Below are 23,584 nucleotides of genomic sequence, written 5' to 3'. Positions count from 1 at the left end.
TTTAATACGAGATATAACTTTGTAGAACTATCAAACTTAACAAAACAAGACTATGGACAAGTGTAAACAAATAAAAAACTTTCAAGCCACGACAAACTAAATGTTGTCTTCCAATAACAGCAGAAAGAGGAGGATTAAAAGATTCATCTGCTTCTTCTGAATACATCCTGCTTTTCACCCCAATTGCCAAAGTAGAATAATGTGGTGCTGCTGAGACTGGATCGGACTGTGGGTGGTCCTTTGGACTGGGAAGATGGTAGATGGAGGAGTGCTGAGTGTAGTGACTTGGATCCAATAAATAGTTGCTTGTAGGCTAAGTGAGACATTTGTTAGTGACACGTTTTCAATTAGTTTCATTATGTCCAGATGTATTTAAATCTTTAACATGTAAACTTGAAATTATCTTCTCTAATGTTGACATGAAATATTCATAAATAACATTGCACTGATATTGTGTGAATACAGAATAGCATTAGTGCTAATGGTCAACTAAAGTTATGAAGATCTCACCCTTTTTCTATGTCTTCACTATGTTTAATATTATATCTTAAACTCTGGATTTGTGCCCTGCCCCACCATGCATGTTCCAATTGGTACTCCAACCTAGAACACACTGCACATGCTCCTGGAATCTCACATGCGCATCACATGCGCTGCAAAAAGTAAAAACCAATATGGGATGCCTCCGACAACCACGCAGGACCAACGGACACCAACTTAACAAGGTAAGTAAATTCTGTACACATTTCTGGCCCTTCTGGCTCTACACTGAGAGTGGAGGGAGGTGAGTAGGGAGGTGAGATGGGGCAGAGAATCAAGGCATGCAGGAGCACCAAGCGTGGAGATAGTGTTCCTTATTATGTCTGTTTGGGCCTACTGTATGTCAGAGATCATCCATGAGAAGCAGTCTGCATTTCTCTGGCATTCCTGTCGGTCAGCCTCCCGTGCCTGCCTCTCTGCCTCTTGGTGGGAATGCACCATCCTCTCCTCCCGCTCTGCATGCCTCTCCTGACACAGGCAATCACACTCCAGGTTGTCGCTGTCAATCTTCTGGAGCAATCACTGGATTTCTGTGGTGACCTCTTGCTTCTGGGTTGGTGTCCTCCTCTCCTCGGTTCCTGGAGAACAATGGAACACATGGGAAATTAGAAAGATGGTACTTCATTGGCAAGCACTCACAAAACACATTAGAAAAATTGGACAGATGTGCAAGCAGTTCTTACCTAGCTGTTGAGTCAGTGGCGCAGCATCAGATGAGGTACTGGGGGCAGATGAGGTACTAGGGGTGTTGGTCTCATTGGTTGTTTCGAAATTGGTTGTAGGCACCGCAAGCCTACGGGAGTCCTCTCATTGGGCTCTATGTTGGAGATCAGGGACACAGGGTTTGCTGACTGGCTGACACCCTAGATCAGGTAGGAAAAGTCATTGTTTGGTCAGTCCAGTTGGTCCCTCCCTCTCCTACCGTTGTGATCAACAACCTGAAGAAACCTCCTATGAAGATTCTTCAGTTCATTGATCACCTGGGGCTTGTCCTGGACTTCAGCCCCATATCCCTGAGGCTGAAGTCATACCTCTCATATAACAGGCCAACTTTAATGGTGCCCATTATTATGTTTAGAGGTCTCCTCCTTAACCCTTAAAGAGAGGAGCTCCTGTACCTCCTGATTTCCCCCCCCCCTTAAGTATGAGACCATAGTTTAACATTACAAGTACTTGCTACCTCACTACTGATACATTATCAATAATACCAAAAGAATGGAGCTGTAGGATGACAAGCTTTAAATACCATAAGACTTGGACCATGCTCCTGTTCTGATCTGATCCCAGGACTCATACTGAGGGAGGGACTTGACTTAACTGCCTTTATTAGGGGATTCCAGGGGGTGGAGACACTAAGGGAATGTGGGCCAGCCATACATATGAAGCATACATATACACAGCGTCAGTAATCAAGCAACAGAATACAGTGGTATATTTCCACAACTACACTACCTGCCCTGTCTCTTGACTCTGCTGGCTGACTCACCACACAGTCACACACACAAACACATATGCAAGGACTTCATCAGTGTGTCACTAATGGGATCTGGCATACCAGGTCGCCCGTTCACACTGGAGCCAATTCGAAACAGATTGGCAATGATACTACCTCCCTAGGCAATAAATTCCTGGGTTGATTTGGGGACCCCCCCCCCCCCACCCACTGGGTTGGGAGTGTTCACACTGGCAGGTGAACCGGTAAAATGCCGGTTAATTTCCACTTTCAAGTGCCAGGGTGAAAGGGGCTGATAGAGGGACCACAGGGAGCCTCTAACATGGGGAGGGAGACCAAGTAAGAAATTAACAGAAATGAAGCTTTTGAACAGATCAAGGGAAAAAGGTTCTAGCTTTTGAAGAAAGAGCTTTGGCAAAAGACCATTAGAGAGCAATAATATCTTGGTTAAACAACAGGCCCAGATGGCTGGCCATTTGTACATTCATTCTCTGGAGGTAGGCATTATTGATGTCATTGACATGTATTGCCCACACCAATTTGCCATGAGAAGGACATGGGAGCCAGTGTCTTGGACAAATCTATTGTGGCAGATTTTGATGTTGATGAGAAGGACGTGGGAGCCAGTGTCTTGGACAAATCTCTTGTGGCAGATTTTGATGTTGCTTGGTTGTTCAAAGTCAGTCATAGTCATGTGAGACTGGAGCCCTCTGCAGGCAAGACTAGCAAGGCTGGAACATTTATTTCTTCATGGAAAATAGTTAACTAAATATGTGCTTTACAATAAGGTGACCGTGTCTTGACCACTTATTTTTCTGATCATGACTTCTAAAATTAAAATAATTCAATTTCTCAGAATACATATATGTCATTTAAACTCATGTTATAGAAATGTACAGCAAAGAAACAGAACCCTTGGCCCACTGTGTCTATGTGATCTATCTAGCATCCAACAAGTTTCAATTTTCATTGGTTGCATGTAGCCATCTTTTCTTTGAGAATTCAAGTACTGTACTCGTCTTTTGAGAGTCTCTGCCTCCACTATTCTCTAAAGCAGTGCATTCCAGATTTTAACTATCCTCTGGGTAAAAATATTCCTCTTCAGATTCCCTTTAAATGTCTATAATCTTGCATTAATTACAGGTTATTAGTCCAGTAATATGAACATGAAACTATCATATAATGCTGAAGAGCTTGCTGCATGATGTTGAAGAAAAGTACTTTCATTACCTTATGACTATCTTGTATCTGTTACTTGATAACAGCCTGCACTGTAATAGTAACTATACTGATAAATTAAGCCTGTGTCCTCACCACTATTGACGTGGATACAAAGCTGTTTGGCAGAAGTGTTGAAAGAATAAACCGTTTTCAGAGTGGTTGATAGTAACTGGGGTGTATCAGAGGAATCAGTCAAAAGACAAATTATTCTGAGGCATTCTTAAATAGCATGAGTCTCTTCCTCAGACAGAGGTAAAAACTACACCCAATACTCAAGGTATGCTACGACCCAGTTATTCACCATCCAAATTAAATTTTAGATTGGAGAATTGTGTAATATACTGCAGATCCAAATTTGCAGATGACACAAAACTGGGTAGGGATAATGAAATGTGAGGTAGATTCAGAGTAACTCTTGTGATTTGGGCAAGTATATCATGTATATTACATTTTATGTATTATTATCTGACAATAAAAGGAACGTTGAAGGCAAATAAGTAAGCAAATGCATGACAGATACAGTACAATGTGGATAAATCTAAGGTTATCCATTTTGGTGGCAAAAACAGGAAGCCAGAATATTATCTGAATGACCATAGATTGGAAAAAGGGGGAGGTTCCTTTAGATCTGAGTTGTAGTTGCTGAGATTAAGCATGTAGATACATAAAGCAATTAAGAAGCTAAGTGGTATGTTGACCAATAGGGAGAAGATTGGGCTTCAGATGTGGCATTGAGACAGGAACTTTTGTGCACACAACCTGAACCTTTATCAAGGTGAGGCTCTTTTGGGTGGACCTGGGTGAAGCCCTGGGGAAAATCATAGGCAAAGAATTCCCACAGGATCCAGCATTGTTCCTGATGGAAAATATTATGGACATAAGACTTGCGTTGAAGCTGTTCATATTTCTAATCCAATTTGTAATGGTTGCATTGGCAGTGGTCAGGAAATGCAGCTACCTGGAAGTCCATCTCTAGCTTGAGCATTGCCTGCTGGAATGCAAAAATGTACAGCTGTTTTCCCTTGGAGAAGATTACCTATAGTCTCAGGAAAAAACACAGTACCTTCCTTAAAATTTGGAAACTGTATCTAAATTTCATAGGTGCACAGCTATAGGGTGGGCCTCCCTGCCTCGCAGCCTAGCTCCATCCCATCCCAATCCGGATAGGATATTGGCCGGGTCACAGGCTGCCAGGGCACAACAAATCCACATATCCCTGATTTATGTTTTTAACCTTTGTTGTGAACGTCTTGATTGTCGTGTGTTATGTGGTCCATTGTGTGTGATAAGGGGGAAGGGAGTGGTAGAAAAAGGGCTAAGACTTAACTTTCAGTGACTAGTGATGGACATTGATCACTCAATGAATTTGAGTTTGAAAACTGATAAATAAAATATATTTTATTAAAAATAGGGAGAAGATTGGAATTCAGAAGCAGGGTATCCAGATGCAATTATACAGGGCCTTGCTGATTCCACATCTGCAATGTGCAGCTTTGGTTTTTTTTTATCTGAGTAAGGTTGTTCATGCCATGGATATAAGCTGTGAGGGTAAACATGGGAAATGGAAAATAATGTAGAAAAAATGTAAGCTTGTTCATTTTGATGCACAAAACAGATAAGTTGAGAACTCAAAATTATGACAGATTGGAAGTATTGGTGTTCAAATGGATCTTGATATCCTTATACACTAGTCACTGAAAGCTAATATGGAGTTCCAGCAACTAGTTAGCAAGACCAAGTATGTTAGGTTTTATAATAAATGGTGTCTTAATGCATTAGTATAGGGCCTGGAATACTGTGTACAATTTTGTTGTCCTTACCTAAGAAAAAAGAATAAATTGCTCTAGGAGGGCAATAAAGATTCATCAGTGAAACAAATGTTTGAAGTAAAACAATGCTGGAGAAACTCAGCAGGTCAAACAGTGTCCTTTATTTAGCAAAGATAAAAATGCATAACTGATGTTTCAGACTCGAGCCCTTCGTCAAGGTATGGAAAAATGTCTGCAGGTGTCGGACTAAAAGGGTAAGGGGGAAGCATGGTTGCAAAGGTAGGAGCTAATAGGTAGAGAAGGGAGGGAGGGCACAGCAACAATCAAGGGGAGGAGGGATGGGTAGGTGAATAGAGAGGGAAGAGGGTGGAGAGCTGACAGGGGAAGGGAAGGGAGGGGGAAAAGAGAGCAGGTTAGCAGAAACCGGAAAAGTCGATATTCATGCCATCTGGCTGGAGTGTGCCAAGATAGAAAATCGAGTGTTGATCCTTCAATTATGGGTGATCTTGGTGGGATAGTACATGAGGCCATGAACAGACATGTGAGTATGAGAGTGTGACGCAGAACTCAAACCACTGAGAGGTCTCTGTCACTGATGCAGATAGAGCGAAGGTCCTCAGCAAAACAATCTCCCAGTCTGCACCCAGTCTCTACAATGTAGAGAAGTACACTAAGGGAGCGTTGGTTGAAAGGCCTTTTTGTGACCCTGGACTATGGTGAGGAAGGAGGTGTGGGCATGTGTGGCACCTCCTATGGCCATGGTGGAAGGTGCTGGGGAGGGGGGTTGGTGGTGGTGATTGGTGGGGATTCACCAGACTAGTTACAGAAGGTTTCTGTATGGAGGCATTAAGTAAATTTGGCCTGTATTTCATGGAGTAAACAAGAATCAGATTTCATTGAAACTTAAAAGAAATATATTTCTGGATCAACAAGGGACATGCAGGGAGGATAATGGTAGGAAGTTTATTCTTATACACGCTAGTGCAATATATATATATGCGCCAAAATTCTTACTTGCTCCATCCAAACAGATATTTTTGTGAAAAGAACCAATAATAAACATTAAATTACCCCAGTATGGAAAGAGATGTAAATATTAAAGATAGATAATAAATATTCACAGTTACAGTTAGTGCAAGGGAAAAACAAAATTTCCCTGACTGAAGAGTCTGGATCCCAGGTCATTATCTCAGAGTATAAGAGACATTTCTTCACTCCAAGGGCGAATTTTTGGAATTCCCTAAACCACAGGATTTTTGGAGACTGAATCCTTGAATTAATTCAAAATCAACATTAATAGATTTCTGGATATCAAAGGATCTGGCGATACTGCTGGAAATTAGAGCTGGGAAGATGAGCCGTGATCTTGATGAATAATGGAGGAGACTTAAAGGGCCTGATGACCTACCGCTGCTTTTAGTCGTTTCTTGTGTGAAATCTGAGACAAATGTATTTTGTACAAAATTTTCCAGCATTGAATTTTTAAAGCAAAGACAAAGCTTGTAGACTTTTTTTTTAAGCAGTCTGTAAAGTTGATATTTTATTCTCATGGTGAGTGGGTTTTATAAATATTACTGTATTCACTAAATTTTTTATTCATTCCCACAACCATATTTTCATATTGTAAAATTTTGAAGAAGAGGACCTGAACTCATTCATCCTCAGAGGTGTCAAAGAACCAGGAGAAAAGGGGAAACATCATCTCAGCCCCAGTATCTTCCATTAATTCCTCATAAATATTGAAAACATCTAACAAGACACCTACAAAACATTAAGGTCATGTCAGTTACTTGACTAACTTTTCTTTTTTTCCCACCCCTCAAAATAATGGCAGCACTGCCAGAGCTGCTGTAATGGCAGTATAGATTGGAGGAGTGGGGAATGGAGACACAGCCCTGCTCTGCAGGGTCCCACTGCCCAGGCCTAATGCTGACAGCTCCATGCTGGCTTTAAACGGCCTGTTAAAGAAGCCAATGATGTTTTTAAAATCCTGCAAACGCAGGATCTATACGCAAGATGGCAGAGCCAGCGCTGGGCAGCGCACCATGAAGGGTTGCAGATTCCCGGGGACCAGCAGATTGGGGCAGGGTACCAGAAATGGGGAGAACAAACTCCACCTCCCACCCCAATTGAGACAAAGCATAGGAGAAGATGCTACAGGACAATAACTGCATCAGTGGACCAGCAAGAGGCGCAGCAACTAAAGTCCCACACAGGCTGCAGGCGGTTGGCAACGTGTGATCAAAGGAGTCACACAGGCTGTGGGGTGCTGGGGAGTGGCTCAGCGCAACCAGGTATTGAAAAATGGAATTCAAGAGGTTGCTGAGGGCAAGAAGGGCTCCCGAAAGGCCTCAGGCATTGAAGGCTTTCTGATCGATTTGGAGGTTTAGATCTGGAGCTCGGGTTGCCAATGGTTTGAACAGAAGTCTGTGCAGCTGCTGAGGCTATGGGAGCACTGGAGGCGAATCCACAGACACTCAGTGTCTTTGAAGGAATTCTTCTCTTTCTCCTATTAGGAGCTCTGGGCAATGTTCATGGCAACTCTTTGGACACAAGTTGACGTCTATCATGTAAATCAAATTTTAAATGTATTATAATGTGACCATAAAAGGAATCTTTGAATGGCTATTCTGGAGACAGGGTAGCAAAGGGTTCTGAACAATATGGTTGTCATGTTTACACAAAACAGTTGTGGAATGACATTAACATTTTTCTTTTATCGATTAAAATAAACGTATAAATGCTGCAACTTGAAAAACGACTATAACTATGGAGAAAATTGGTCCCATTAAAGATCAATGAGGCTGAGAAGCTACAGGAGGTGGGTGAAATATGAATGAATATTTATCAGTCTTTACCATTCAGGAGATCATGAAAGCCAAGGAATTGGAGGAAAAGAGTGGCAAGATGCTGAACAATATTAGAATTACTCGGGATGAGGTCTTAGCAACCTTGGAGCGCATTAAAGTGAACCAATCCTCAGGGCCTGATGGAATGCATCGTTGCACCTTGAGGAAAGCTATGGAAGAAATTGTGGAAGACCTGAGAAATTTTCCATCATCTTCAACATCGGATGAAGTGCTGCAAAACTGGAGGGTGGCTAATGCTGTGCTGTTACTTTAAAGGGGCAGCAGGACCAGCGAAGGCAACTATAGGCCATTGAAATTTTTATCAATGATTGGAAAATTGCTGGAGGGGATTCTGAAGGACATGATTTACCAACGTTTGGATAGACTGGGACTGATTGGAGGTAATTAGCATGACTCCATGCATGGTAGATCATGTCTTATGAACCTGTTAAAGTTTTATTGTAGAGGTGATCATGCGGGTTAATGAGGGCAAGCCAGATGCTGCATATGTGGACTTCAGCAAGGCCTTTGACAAGGTCCTGCTTGGCAGGTTAGTCTGAAAGATTAAATCACATGGAATCAAAGGTGAGCTGGATTCAAAACTAGCTTAGTAAAAGGATGCTTTTTCTTATTGGAGGCCCGTGTCCAGTTGTGTGTCCTAGGGTTAGGACAGGACCACTGCTGTTTGTTATTCATATTCACAATTTGGATGGCAGTGTAGTTAACTTGATTTGTAATTTTGGAGATAAATCCAAAATTGGTGGTGGTGTGGAGAGCAAGGAAGGATATCAAAGTTTGGACTGGGTGCAGGTCAGTGGGACCAGGCCAAAAAAATGGTTCAGCACAGACTAGAAGGGCTGAATGGGCTTGTTTCTGTGCTGTAATGTTCTATGGTTCATAGGGACCTGTGAGTCCTCATGCAGGATAGCCTGAAGGAAAGCTTGCAGATTGAGTCAATGATGAAGAAGGCAAATGCAATGCTGGCATTCATTTCAAGCGAATAGAATATAAGAGCAAGGATGTAATGTTGAGGCTTTATAAGGGACTGGTGGGACCTCACTTGGATTATTGTGAGCAATTTTGGGCTCCTCATTTTAGAAAGCATGAGCTAACATTTAAGAGGGTTCAGAGGAGGTTTACAAGGATGATTCCGGGAATGAAAAGGTTTTCAAATGAGGAATGTTTAATGGATCTTAGCCTGTATTTGTTGGAATTTAGGAGAATGAGGGGGGATGCCATTGAAGCATTTCAAATGGACAGAGTAGATGTGGAAAGGTTGTTTCCCATGATGGGAGAGTCTAGGACAAGAGGGCACAGCTTCAGGATTGAAGCATGACCACCAGTGCCTGAATGACATAGTAGCAAAACCAGCATATGCTATGAGACCCCATTTTCAAGGGTCCAGCGCTAAATGCTTGCTCTATTAATAAAACTGCAGTTTAAAAAAAATATATTACAGTTGCTTATAGATGATTCTAACACCTCCAATCAAAGAACTGATAATAAACGTTTAAGAGAGAGGCACGGATGCAAAAGAATCAACAAGTCCATTCTATCACTCTGAAAGTTTAATTTAAAACTACTTATCAAAAATACACACAATGAGTGAAATCTTCACTCAGATTATAATCAAATGACTTTAAGTGAGTAGTGAGAATGAAAAAGAGAAATTGTTTAGTTTAATTGTTCGAAAGTACATTATTTTGATTTTTAATTTTCCACACTGAATGAGCGAGAAATCCAGTGGTAATTGTGATATTAAGCATGCAATCCTGCCTATGTCGATTTCTCTGATGGATCCCTAATCAATTACACTTCTTCACCTCCAAACCAATGACAAGACAGATCTTGCTGCAGCTCAACATTCTGAATCAGTGCTATCCATTTATCTCCTTTTTATTGCATAAGGCCTTCAATTCAAGTCCATTGATAAATGTTTCTTTGTTAATACATGTAAAAAAAAATGCAGCAGCTAACTTTAAGAACAGGTTGTGATATTTCAAACGAAAACATCAAGCTAAAGATACTCCTTGCTGTTGATGCCACACTGTGGCCATTATGTTCACTTACTGGAGGAATCCACATTGATGCTGTCCTTGGGGTTCTTGATGCAATGCTCCAAGTAGACCGTGTTTTTCAGGCAACTGTCTCCCTTTTTATTCAAACCCAACATTTCAGTGGACTTGCCTTTGCTCTCATCCCTGGAGCAAGAGCAGAGGTTCTGCAGGGACAGCCACTGGTACTGATGGCCAGGCAGGTCTCCAGCCACTTTCAGAGCATCTGACAAGACCCTTTGCTAGGGTTTCTGTTGCCCACTACCAGATATTCGGCTGAATACTCTTTGTCCTTCACCCTGCTGCCTCTCCCCTTTGCCTGGCCACCGACTACCCTTGAAACCTGCTTCATCTGCATGTTTGTATCCATTTATAAAATGCACGAGGCTGCATTTACAATGATTTATCGCTTTGAGTTCATCTCTCTTCTTTGGTGTCTTACTTGCCCCTTTCATTCTCTCTTTTAAACTACTAGATGTTTTAATATTTGTATATTTTTTAACTTTAGGGCCCCTTTATAACAGTAGCCACAGGTCCCACACTAGCTTAATTGGCCCTGGTGTCCACTTAGAATGGAGATGTGGAGGAATTTTTGTAATCTGTGGAATTTGTTGCCACAGGCAGTTGTGGAGGCCAAATCATTGGGTATACTTAAGGAAGAGACTGATAAGTTCTTGCTTAGCCAGGGCACCAAAGGTTGAGGGAAGGTGGGGCTGAGTTGGGAAATGGATCGGCTCATGATTGAAGGACCAACTCGATGGGCTTAATAGCCTATTTCTGCTCCTCTGTCCTGTGATCTTATGGTCGACCCCATTCTCTTGACTCTGGTGAAGTGCTGGAAAATGGGATTAATATGAATGGGCATCCAGTGAGTGATGTATACTTCGTAGGTTGAACAGGTTGTTTTGAATGGGCATCCACTCAGTGACGTATACTTGGTAGATTGAACAGGTTGTTTTGAATGGGCATCCACTGAGTGACGTATACTTGGTAGGTTGAACAGGTTGTTTTCATATTCTATGTCTTTCCACCTTAATGAAGAATTCTTTCATTATATGGTGATTCTTTCCTAATGGATCCTGGTCAACAGGATTAAATTACTCTTTTGTATTGCACAATAACCTATTCCTCCTGTTGGGTATTCAAAATCTAATTCAAAAAGCCATCCTGTAGGAATTTTTGGTATTTGATTTAGCTAATCTCTATGTAAATTAAAGTTACTCATGATTGCTGTGTTAACCAGCTGCATGTGTTTGATTCCTGTTTGGTACATTTCCACTATCGTTTGGAGGAACATAGACAACTCACATATCTGCTCGATCCAGACTGATTCCACACCTTTATTTTCTGAACTAATAGCCTCTTTGCTACTGCATTGACTTCATCTTTTATTAATAATGCTCACTACATTATTTTCCATTTTTCTTGTACTTTCTAAATATTGAATGTACATTCAGCTCCCAGTCTTGCTGACCTTGCAGCCATATCTCTATAATGGCAATTGCATAACAACTTAAACCAATTTGTTAATTCATCCACCTTTTAACAAATACCTTTAGTTGCAAATATTTAGATTTGTAATTCTAACTTTTTTTTTTAGACATCTTAATGTGATAAAATGTGGCACAGTACAGGAACAGGCCCTTCAGCTGACCATGTCTGTGCCAATCATAATGCCAATTTATATTCATCCATCTGACTGTACATGGTTCATATCCCTCTGTACCCTGCCTGTTCATGTATCTGTCCAAATGCCTATGATGTTGCTATCGAATCTGTTTCCATCATCTCCCCTGGCAGTGCATTTCAGGCACTTGTAACTCTGTAAAAAGCTTAGCTCACATATTTCCTTTAAACTTTCTCCTCTCATTTTAAACCTATGCCCTCTAATATTTGACCTTTCCCACCTGAGAAAAATATAATCATGTGGCAACCCACTTACCAGCAAGCAAACCGGTTCCCAAAATGGCGGACGTGCTATGGAAAATGCGGAAAATTGATCTGCATCCTATACAGGTTTTTAATCTGGCCTGATTACATCACTGATGATGTCACTTCCTGTGTCCTGGAGGTGTCAGTCTTGCACTCGACTCCACAGCGTGTATTTCAACTTCCCAGTATATACCTCAAGTCGACAACATGTACAGCAATTCCACAACGTGCACACCAACGTCGATAGCAGCTCAGTATAGAATACTTCGGTACAATCTATCCAAAAATCATAGAAACCTACAATATAGAAACAGACCCATCAGCCCATCTAGTTTGTGCTGAACTATTATTCTGCTTAATCCCAATGATCTGCACCCAAACAATAACCCTTCATACCCCTCCCATCTATATACGTATCCAATTTTTTTTCTTAAATTTCAAAATTGAGCCTGCATTTACCACTTCAGTTGGCAGTTCATTCCACAATCTCACCACTCTGTGTGAGGTTCCCCCGACGTTCCCTTTAAACATTTCACCTTTAACCCATAACCCATGCCCATAATCTCAGATGAAAAATGCCTGCTTGCATTTACTCTATCTATCTGCCTCATAATTTTAGATACCTCTATCAAATCTCCCCTCATTCTTCTATGCTCAGGGAAATAAAGTAACCTGTCTAACCTTTCCCTGTAACTCACTCAGTTCCTCAAGTTCTGGCAACATCCTTGTAAATCTTCTCCACACTCTTTAAATCTTATTGATAACTTTCCTGTAATTAGGTGACCAAAACTGCACACAATACTCCAAATTTGGCCTAATTATACGACTTCACCATAATATCCCATATCCTATGCTTGATACTTTGATTTATGGAGGCCAACATGCCAATAGCTCTCTTTACAACCCTATCCATCTGTGACACCACTTTCAGGGAATTATGTATCTGTGTTCCAAGATCCCTCTGTTCTACTGCACTCCTCAGTGCCCTAATGTTTACCATGTCTGCCCTACCTTGTTTAGTCCTCCCAAAGTGCAACATCTCAAACTTGTCCACTTCAAATTGCATCTGCCATTTTGCAGCCCATTTTTCTGGCTTGTCCAGATCCTCTGCAAGCTTTGAAAGCCTTCCTCACTGACCACTACATCTCCAATCTTATCTAATCCTCTCATAATTTTATGTGCTGTTAACAATTCACCCTCAGCCTCCCAGAGAAAACAATCCAAGTTTGTCCAATCTCTCTTTATAATTAATATACTCCAATCCAGCCAACATCCTTGTGAAAATCTTCTACTCATACTTCAAAGCTTTCATGCCCTTCCAGTATTCTGGAAATTACTATATGCCATATATGCCCTTACTAACATCTTGGACAGCTGCAACATGATTTCCCATAATTATTTTAAGTTGTAGTGTGATCAATGACCACCCCCAGATACAAAGCAAGCAGTCAAAGGCTTTATTAATCAGAAAAAAGCCAGGCATGCTTCTGCATGCTGCTGGCTCATGTCCAAGGCAGGTATGAGGAAAGAGACAAGGGCTCTCAAACTATATTAGGTGATCTTATGGGGAGGGGCTACAGGTACAGAAGGCAGGCCAGCTTGCCCGCCCAGTGAGGACATGCCCGTAGTACTGTGTTCCACCACAAAACTATTTTCCATTTTCTCTTGGCTGAAATCTATTAATCATTTATTTGATTTTTAGCTCTTTCCCTTCCTGGAATTATTTAGCCATTCTTAACCCCATCACTTTAATACACAGCTTCCTTGTTGTTGATCTTTAGAATTTGAGATTTCCTCCAATATTGATTTTAATTTACCTCCCTCATTATTCACTTTTGTCCCAGCGTGGTTCAGTTGCAGAACGTCTCTCTCCTTCCCCAGTACTGATGCCAATGCACCAAGAATTGAAAGCCATTTATTCCACACCAATCACTGAGCCATTCATTCATCTCCTTGATCCTTTTAACCTTTTGCCAATTTGCTTTTGGTTTAGCAAGTTGGTTTGTCTCTTTTAGCAGAACCTCTCCTACTTGAGCCTACCTGTTGATGGAATTTCCATTATGCCTTTGTAATTTTCAGCATGATTACTGCTTGCATGTCCTGTCTCTTATCCAAAACTTTGTTACCAGTATTGTTTACTCTTCCAAGTACCGTTTGCTTGCTACTTCATCTCTACTGATTCATATAGAGTCTTAGAGCATGGAACAGGTCCAAAAGGAAAGCTTGTCCATGCCCAACTACATGTCTTCCTGCTTTCGTCCCACTTGCCCACATTAGCCCCTACTTAATAATGCAAACCCTTGTCCAAGACAATTATAAAAAACAAGGGCTCTAGAACTGAAACTTGAGGCACACAACTGGTCACTGACATCCAGTTTGAAAAACTACTCTCTGTAACAACTCTCTGACCTCTCGTTGAGCTAATTTTTATCCAGTTGGCTGATGACCTCCTATCCCATGTGTCAAATACTTACTTTCTTCTTTGGCTTGGCTTCGCGGACGAAGATTTATGGAGGGGGTAAAAAGTCCACGTCAGCTGCAGGCTCGTTTGTGGCTGACAAGTCCGATGCGGGACAGGCAGACACGGTTGCAGCGGTTGCAGGGGAAAATTGGTTGGTTGGGGTTGGGTGTTGGGTTTTTCCTCCTTTGCCTTTTGTCAGTGAGGTGGGCTCTGCGGTCTTCTTCAAAGGAGGTTGCTGCCCGCCAAACTGTGAGGCGCCAAGATGCACGGTTTGAGGCGTTATCAGCCCACTGGCGGTGGTCAATGTGACAGGCACCAAGAGATTTCTTTAGGCAGTCCTTGTACCTTTTCTTTGGTGCACCTCTGTCACGGTAGCCAGTGGAGAGCTCGCCATATAACACGATCTTGGGAAGGCGATGGTCCTCCATTCTGGAGACGTGACCCATCCAGCGCAGCTGGATCTTCAGCAGCGTGGACTCGATGCTGTCGACCTCTGCCATCTCGAGTACTTCGACGTTAGGGATGAAAGCGCTCCAATGGATGTTGAGGATACTTACTAAAATCCATTTAAATAACATCAACTGCCTTGTCCTCATCTACCCTCTTTATCATCTCTCAAAAATATTCTATCGTTCATGAGACGAGACTTTCCATGCATTAATATTCCCCAGGCTATGCAAATATTGATTTCATCTCTCAGAATTCCCTCCTACCACTGAAATCAGATTAAAAGATCTGTAACCTGGATTATCCTTACAGTCCTTTTTTTTTTTATAAATAATGGCCCCATTATTTGCCATCCTTCAATCCTCTAGAATTTTTACTATCCTCAGCAATGAGTTAAACATGCCTTCAAGGCCGCAACAATTTCCTTCCTGCTTTCCCACAATGTTCTGGGATGTACCTGGTCTGGAACCCGTAGATTTCACTTTGATATGATCTAAGACTACTGATGCAGATATGCCATAGACCAGTAGTTCTCAACCTTTTCCTTTCCATACATTAAGTAACCACAGAGCACCTATGTTGTGGAAGTTGAAATCAAGATCAACTTTGCTATTTTTATAGACATCAGCAATGATCCTCTAGCTCCTGTTGACTATTTGATAGCCCATAGTATACATTTGTCACGATGACCACTCCTTTTTGGTTCCTGGTTTCCATCCACACTGTCTTCACATGATAGTTCTCCAGCAATATCTTCTCTAAAGACTACAATGTTATCTCTAGGAAAAACACAATGCTGGAGAAACTCAGCAGGTCAAATAGCATACTATATAGCAAAGATAACCAACGTTTGGGCTTGAGCCTTCTAGCAAAATGTAGGCAGGTGTCTAAATAAAATGATAGGGGGAGGGGCAAGGAGAGGAACCACAAGCCCACAGGCAAGAGGTAATAGATGGAGAAGGGAGGGATGGCACTACAGCAAATGGAGGGAGGTGGCATGATATCTTCCTTGACAAACATTGCAACCCCATCTCTCTTCCCACTGTTCCTATCACATCTGTAACATTAAGTTGCCAATCCTCCTTTAACCATGTGTCCATTATGGGTACAATATGCCATTGATTGGAACTTGTCCATGCTCTAAGCTCATCCACTTTCCCGGTCAGGCTTCTTGCATTAAAATAAACACAACAAAGTGTACCCGTCTTATCGATGTTTATCTGTTACAATCCCATTCAACTCAGCAGATGTCCTTTGCCTTTTTTGCTTTCCTTAACCTTTTCAGTCTTTCTCCCTCCTTCTCTTTCTCCTTCAATCCCACCATCCCCAACCCTGCCAGTCTAGTTTAAAGCCTGCTGGGTGAATCTCACCAATATCCCCAACAGTTAGGATGTTGATTCCTAAGACTAGAAATTGGAGGAAATAGCACCTATTTTTATGTACAAATCACACATAAAATCAACTTAATATGCTGTAAATTATATTAGCAGCCATTTTCTCATTAGAAAATTGGTATGGGCACATCTGCATTTGAATTTGCATGCGATGATTTCTATCATCAGTCTTGCACTAATGACCACACAGGTTGTGCTCCTCTCTCAAGCATCAATTGGAATTTTTGGATGCAATGTGAAAGCTTCATTGGACGCTCACAAGAAAATTAGGAATAAATCACTATCAACATTGAGAAAGCAATTAAAGTGTTGTCTCTTCACTGATCATTGCATTTTTGTACTGTACATATCAAGCTGTATTCTGTTCTTTATTCTCTTGATTATCTCTGCATCTCAGTGGTATTTTGTCACTTACTAATCAGGCAGGCAGTCATTTTGGGAGTTTGTCCATGTGAATGCATGACTTGCTCTTTCCCTCTGCTCCATGACAACTTTTTATGCACTACTCTTTGGCTGGCTTTGTGTTCAGGAGAGAGAAAATCTTCACAGCAATCAGCACAACCGATATGGCAGTAGGAATCTGTTCATGCAACTCCTATTATGAACTGCACTAGTTTTATCATTTGATTCTGGGTGTCAACCAGCACTGTTTTAAAATTTTTTGTCTGTTTCATGATTCTTTTCAGGGGACCTGATGATTATTGGTACTCTTTGGCTTGGCTTCGTGGACGAAGATTTATGGAGGGGTATGTCCACGTCTGCTGCAGGCTCGTTGGTGACTGACAAGTCCGATGCGGGACAGGCAGGCACGGTTGCAGCGATTGCAAGGGAAAATTGGTGGGTTGGGGTTGGGTGTTGGGTTTTTCCTCCTTTGTCTTTTGTCAGTGAGGTGGGCTCTGCGGTCTTCTTCAAAGGAGGTTGCTGCCCGCCGAACTGTGAGGCGCCAAGATGCACGGTTGGAGGCGATATCAGCCCACTGGCGGTGGCCAATGGGGCAGGCACCAAGAGATTTCTTTAAACAGTCCTTGTACCTCTTCTTTGGTGCACCTCTGTCTCGGTGGTTAGTGGAGAGCTTGCCATATAACACGATTTTGGGAAGGCGATGGACCTCCATTCTGGAGACGTGACCTACCCAGCGCAGTTGGGTCTTCAGCAGCGTGGATTCAATGCTTGCGGACTCTGCCAGCTCAAGTACTTCAATGTTGGTGATGAAGTCACTCCAATGAATGTTGAGGATGGAGCGGAGACAGGGCTGATGGAAGCATTCTAGGAGCCGTAGGTGATGCCAGTAGAGGAGCCATGATTCGGAGCAAACAGGAGCGTGGGTATGACAACGGCTCTGTACACGCTGATCTTTGTGTGTTTCTTCAGGTGGTTGTTTTTCCAGACTCTATTGTGTAGTCTTCCAAAGGCACTATTTGCCTTGGCGAGTCTGTTGTCTATCTCGTTGTCGATCCTTGCATCAGATGAAATGGTGCAGCCGAGGTAGGTAAACTGGTTGACCGTTTTGAGTTCTGTGTAGTCATGATGGGGAGCTGGCTGATGGAGGACCTCAGTTTTCTTCAGGCTGACTTCCAGGCCAAACATTTTGGCAGTTTCCGCAAAACAGGACGTCATGCGCTGGAGAGCTGGCTCTGAATGGGCAACTAAAGCGGCATCATCTGCAAAGAGTAGTTCACGGACAAGTTATTGGTACTATGTGCAACCTATATACAGTTCATATACAGTTCATCAAAAAAGATGAAATCCTAGCACTTTTGACCTGAAACTTAAACATTTAAATTGTACTGTCAAGTTTCCATTTTATTGCCTGTCTCCTCCATCTTTGACAGTCCAACAAATACTTAGGTCCTCTCTTTCATATCTGCTTCCTTCCACCACCACCACCACCCCCCCACCACCCTTTTTCCTTTACTCTACATTGGCATACATGAGATACTCAGTGTTCTGCCACTTGGATACAACAGTCTTAAAGATTTCAGCCATTCCAATCTCTTCTTCAAACTTTTGCTTGCCCTTTTCCAACTTTCTCAAAATTACATTTGTACCAGTTTTTTCATGTGGGTGAATGGTGTGACTTGAGCTGCTCTTTTATGCTGCGGGCATTTCAAAGAAATTAAAAGATTTATGTTGATTTAAAGGTGTCAATAAATTTTTATTATCTCAATTGAATTGAGTCAGACAGTTGTGCTCTGCAGGTCTTGAACAAATAATGCAGCTGGTGACATTGACTGAGATTTTGTATTTGGTTAAATTGTTAATTAAGTGAATGAAAAATTTGTAATAATATTCTAACCAATTTACCTCCTTTAGTCAACACAACTAAATCTATTAATTGGTAGTGTTTGTGAGCTCTTGCTATACATGCTGGGACTTGAATAATTGAGCTATAGTGAAAGGTTGAATAGATTATAGTGAAAGGTTGAATAGGTTAGTAATTTATTCCCTGGAGCGCAGGAGAATGAAGGGAGATTTAATAGAGGTTTGCATGGATTTTCCACTGAGGTTGGGTGTGACAGAACAAGTGGATATGGGTTAAGAGTGAAAGGTGAAATGTTTAAGGGGAACTTAAGGGGGAACTTCTTCACTCAGAAGGTGGTGAGACTGTGGAAGGAACTGCTAACAGAAGTGGTGGATGCAGGTTTAATTCTGACATTTAAAAGAGGATTGGATAGGTACATGGATGGAAGGGGTGTGGAGGGCTATTGTCCAGGTGCAAATTGATGGGACTAGGTGGAATAATAATAGTTCAGCATAGACTGGATGGGCCGGAGGGTCAGTTTCTGTGCTCTAGAGTTCTATGTTATTGTTAAGTATGCATATTAATATTACCTGTATTCAATAAATACAATTCTCATAGAATCATTGAAATGTACAGTACAGAAAGGGTCTCTTAGTGCCCACCTTGACCATATCTAATGCTTAAATGTATACTTTACACTGCAGACTACTTCAGTGACTTACCTGAAGAGTCATCTTGGAATAGCTGTTGATCTTCATCAAAGTGTAGTGGAAATTGGAGACTGCCATCAGACTGTCCTATAATTCTTCTAGACCAAAGTGCTTCGAGACCCTGGTAGTTCTTTCTTATTTTCTGTGTTTGTAGGTTTATTGTCACTGAGGCGAGCGTCCACCGTGTTCTGCATCACCACCAATTGAATTGGAGACTGAATGGGTTTGTCCATTTCAGGACCATACTCCTTACTGGGGTCTTTACCTCTGCAGTCATATAAAATGCAAGAAATAAGGAAAACCAAAAGCAGAATCACGTAACTTGCAACAAGTATAATCAGGTTCAATGTTACAGGATCTATCTCCAAGTAAAATTCCATTGGTTCTCTCTATACTTCTGTGTTCAGTATTGGAACTTGTTTATCACAAATTGTGAGAAGTCGATACATTTACATTATCCAGTGAGAGCAAGCTGACTTTGTGATAAAAATACCTAATCTCTGACCCAGAGCTTGAATAGAAGAGATTTAAACTGCTCAGTTTAATAACTTAAGTAATTTCAAAGTGGGATACCATCAGCAAATAGAAATCTGATTTTGCAGATTTGAAAAGCCAGAAAACATCAGGATAGATGGATTTCAAACAATCATAATCAGTGTGGTAATACAGTATAATCCAAAGAGAGTGTATCAGCTATTATTAAAGAGGTTGTGGGCATTTGTTGGATGTGTTTTAAGGACATGGAGGGCACATTTTCTCTGACCTAACCATAAGCATCTTAGTGCAGTGTTTGATTTGGTGAACAGTATGTGAGATGCAAGTGACAGATTAAAAGGGGGAACATACAAGAAGACTGAGATAAATTCCAGTTTGAGACTTTGCTCCAGACCTCATTGCATACATGGACAAAATAGTTGAACGACACTGGTGAAGTGAGAGTGACAGGCTGTGACATCAAAGGAACCCTAGTAAAACTATTTGTTACAGGTTGCATTCATACTAAACAAGGAGGAATTTGGAACCATAGAAGAAAATAAGATTGGTACGTTGAATACATATCAACTTGTGACTAGTGATGTCCTACAGGGATCTATATATATACTTTTGAAGTTTGAATAGGACACAAAAATTGGAGTGATGGAAAGTGAGGAGGTTGTTAAGGGAGTTGGAAATATGAAGCAGAGAAATAAGGTAGAATTTAATCTGGACAAGTGTGAGGTGTTAAACTTTGAGAGTTAAATTCAGGTTTGTTATCATCTGACTAGACAATTAGACAAAATAGTGCTTCTCTGGACCATGGTACACACAGATGCACATACAATATGCAGCACATAATAATCACATATATACAGTGTTGGTGCTGTGCAATTGCTCAGCAAAAGGAGGTATAAAGTGCTCCTTCCGTCCGATAGCCTACAGTTCACCCTTGGGTAAGGTGTAGTATCTGTTTAGCCTCCTGATCAGGGTCATGTGAAGTCATGGATTGTAGATGGATGGCTTTTATAAGCAGATTCTACAGATTGGAATTTATGGTTGTAAAACTAAAAATGCTGGGCAGATGAATCTGTTGATCAATGGCCAGTGTTACCCGTCCAGTATAGACACTGCAACTGAAGAAAGCAATGGGAAACCACTTCAATATTTTTCCCTTGTATAACCATGAACTTAACATCGACTGTGGTCTCAGCTCAAAGATGGAGCCTTCACTGAAGGAGAACAGGGGAGGCAACAACTACAATTCAGAGGATCAGGGATCATGATGGATGGAGAGACATGATCGCACACACATGAATGCATGATATACATAAAGATACAATTTAAAATAAGTTTATATAAATACTTTGAAATTATTTACTCAGTTGCAGGATATTGCCTGCAGGAAGAAGCTATTTCCCAGCCTGACAATCCTGATTTTGATAGTCCTGAACCTCCTTGATGGTAATAGGTCAAAGATATTGTGTGTTGGATGGAAAGGATCCTCAATAATTCTTTGAGCTCTATTTAGGTAACACTCCCAGTAGTGTTGTCAATAGAGGGAACAGAGACTCCAGTCAAGTATAAGCAGAACATATGGAGTAAATGGCAGGATCCTTCGGAGCATTGATGATCTTTGGGTGCAAGTCTATTATATCCCTGAAAGTGACAACACAGATAGAGTGGCAAGGAAGGCTTGCAGCATTCAGCAGTTAGGGTGGTGAGAGTAAAAGTAAGGAAATCTTATTACAACTATATAAAATTTGGCTTGGTGATATTTGGAATATTGGATTGAATTGATATTATCACGTGAAATAAGATACTGTGGAAAATTAAACCATGCTGGAGTGCAAAATGTAGGGGAAAAAAAAATGCAGAGTATATTGTTACAGAGAAAAATACAGTTAAAATAGTACTAAGGCCAAGATGAGAAAGGGTTTGTGAGATTATCTTTTACTATGAGAGGTTTCTTCAAGTCTGATAACAGCATGAAAGAAACTTGTGCATCTTCAGGCCAACATGAAGGGAGAGGAGAGAGTATGACCAGGGTTGGATGGTCTCTTATTATGTTGATAAAAGGCTCAGGCACGAAACATTGTTTATATATCTTTGGCTCCCATGGATGCTGTGGGACCTGCTGAGTTTCTCCAGCACTTTTGTGTATTAATTCTTAATATGTTGGCTGTTTTCCCAAGGCAGTCAGAAGTGCAGGTGGAGTTGATGGCATGGAGGTTGGTTGGCATGATGGCCTGTGGTTGCACATAATCCAGATTTGGAAAAATATCAGCTGTCTTTCATCACTGGAACTGAATCCTGTAACTCTTTGGAAGATGGATCACCATTATATTCTCATTGACAGTTAGAAATAAGTATTAAAAGCTGGTCTTCCCAGATCTGAGAAGATTATTACATTTTTTTAAAAATAGCTAAGTCTGCACATGACTTAACTGTTTAGTTCAGGTCTGATTGGAAAAGCTCACTTGGTTCCTGAACAACCTATAAATCAATTCTGTCCTCCAGATGTCTTCACATTCAGGACTTCAACTGCGTGTTAATGACTCTCATGGGGAAGAGAGCTGGGAAATGACACAAGATTCTCAAACCAATCTGTGATAATTAGAGAAAAGCACCACCTCCCACTGGGGTATCCTGTCCCACTACACAGGATTTGACTGAGGCTGTGTTCTGTTTCCTCTTAACTGTGAGGAAAAGGTGTAGGGTTGAACAGAAAATATTTAGTCTCTTGAATTTATCCAAGGATCATTGGAAACACCAGGCCGCGCATCTATGTCTGTTAAGAAATAATTGAGTGACAATGTAATTCATTATTCAGTTACATGACTTGAACTACTATCTTGTAAAGTACATCAGCGAGTTTAATAGCTAGAAATAAATTGAAGGTTCAAGAAAGTGATTTAGTAAAGAACTGATACAATTCCTAGTTTTGTAATATTTTCTTTGCATTCCTTAACGTTCTTTAAATTGCTACTCCTTGTAGTGTGCTTGCTTCACAACTTGAGGTTATTTCAACATTAATCCACCTGTTTTCTAATTGAGAATTGTTCATTGACATGGAAGATGGAATTGCTTTCTTGTAGGAAAACAGTAAAGCCAGTTGTGCTACAAATATTTAACATTATTGTATTATTGCTGCTTACTACTGATTGTATAACAGTAAAGCTTATTTTTTTCCTAAAATACATAAGAAATAGTAGTCCCTTAAGAAGATTACTCCATTCAGAAAGAAAGCTGTTAATCTACATAAATTCACTTTATAGCTTGATTCCTTGATTTCTATTAAAGTCCAAAATTTGATTGATTTCAATAATAAATGTTTAATAATTGAGCATGAATGTTCTGGTATGCTTTAGTCCAAAAATTCACAATAATTAATAATAAGGGTATAATAGTGGAGTGATTACATTTCTGATCTAATAGATTTCTATGAAATTTCAGGGGATACAAGGAAATCTGTGGGGACTTAATTCTCCAAGAGTTTGAAAACCTGGAATACACTGCCTGAAGAGTAATGGAAATATCTAGAAAAGCACGAAGCATAGAAAGCCAAGTGCCTCAGGATTATTATGGATGGGTATTCGCTTATCAGCATGGAAGTGGTGGGTAAAATGGCTTGTTTCTATTCTGTGTCACTATTCCAGAGGTCTGGAATGTTGATTTTGGGGTAGAAGTTTCAAGTTGGAGAACTTAATTCAAGTAATTAAATAAAATGTGGAATTTTAGAAGTGGATTCTTTGGTCCTCCACTCCTAAATCTGCTCCTGACAACAGCACCTTCTGCCTCACTGAGGCATGTATTCCACCACCATTCCCCACAGTGGCCTCTATTTCCCCCACACCACCCAACTGTTGCTTTTATTTCCTCATTACTCTGTGGTCTCTGCCTCCCTCCCCCACCATCCCTCACTACTGTAGCCTCTATCCCATTTACTTCTCCCCACTGTAGCCTCTATCCCATCAACCACAGTGGTCTCAGCCACCACCCTCTTCACTATGCTCCCCCACACCTTTGTGACCTCTG

At 41.1% G+C, this 23,584-nt stretch overlaps 2 protein-coding genes across 10 annotated transcripts in view; one reads left to right on the top strand and one right to left on the bottom strand.

Moving 5' to 3' along the window:
* pctp (phosphatidylcholine transfer protein) overlaps window positions 1-23,584 on the top strand; it is a 148,036-nt gene that overhangs the window by 27,026 nt on the left and 97,426 nt on the right. For 6 of the 9 annotated variants that reach the window (XM_069929650.1, XM_069929648.1, XM_069929646.1 and 3 more), the window contains exon 2: window positions 23,003-23,163. The exons of 1 other annotated variant lie outside the window; for it this stretch is intronic. In XM_069929650.1, coding sequence (XP_069785751.1) covers window positions 23,076-23,163 — 88 coding nt within the window. In that variant the 5' untranslated portion in view covers window positions 23,003-23,075. Of the gene's footprint in view, window positions 1-19,084; window positions 19,197-23,002; window positions 23,164-23,584 lie in introns of those variants that run through there. 2 more of the 9 variants (XM_069929641.1, XM_069929647.1) reach the window with 2 other exon arrangements.
* Window positions 19,091-19,452, bottom strand: smim36 (small integral membrane protein 36). Its single transcript, XM_069929652.1, has one exon. The coding sequence runs from the start codon at window positions 19,450-19,452 to the stop codon at window positions 19,171-19,173; it is 282 nt and encodes a 93-aa protein (XP_069785753.1). The 3' UTR covers window positions 19,091-19,170.

The sequence above is a fragment of the Narcine bancroftii genome, chromosome 3 (genome assembly GCF_036971445.1).
Source record: "Narcine bancroftii isolate sNarBan1 chromosome 3, sNarBan1.hap1, whole genome shotgun sequence".
In the NCBI taxonomy this organism is placed as follows: Eukaryota; Metazoa; Chordata; class Chondrichthyes; order Torpediniformes; family Narcinidae; genus Narcine; species Narcine bancroftii.
The sequence above is the reverse complement of the archived record's forward strand: the minus strand, read 5'-3'. Positions and strand labels throughout refer to the sequence as shown.

Coding starts and splice junctions, on each gene's coding strand:
- smim36 (XM_069929652.1), bottom strand. CDS start 19,452: ATGGAATTTTACTTGGAGATAGATCCTGTAACATTGAACCTGATTATA.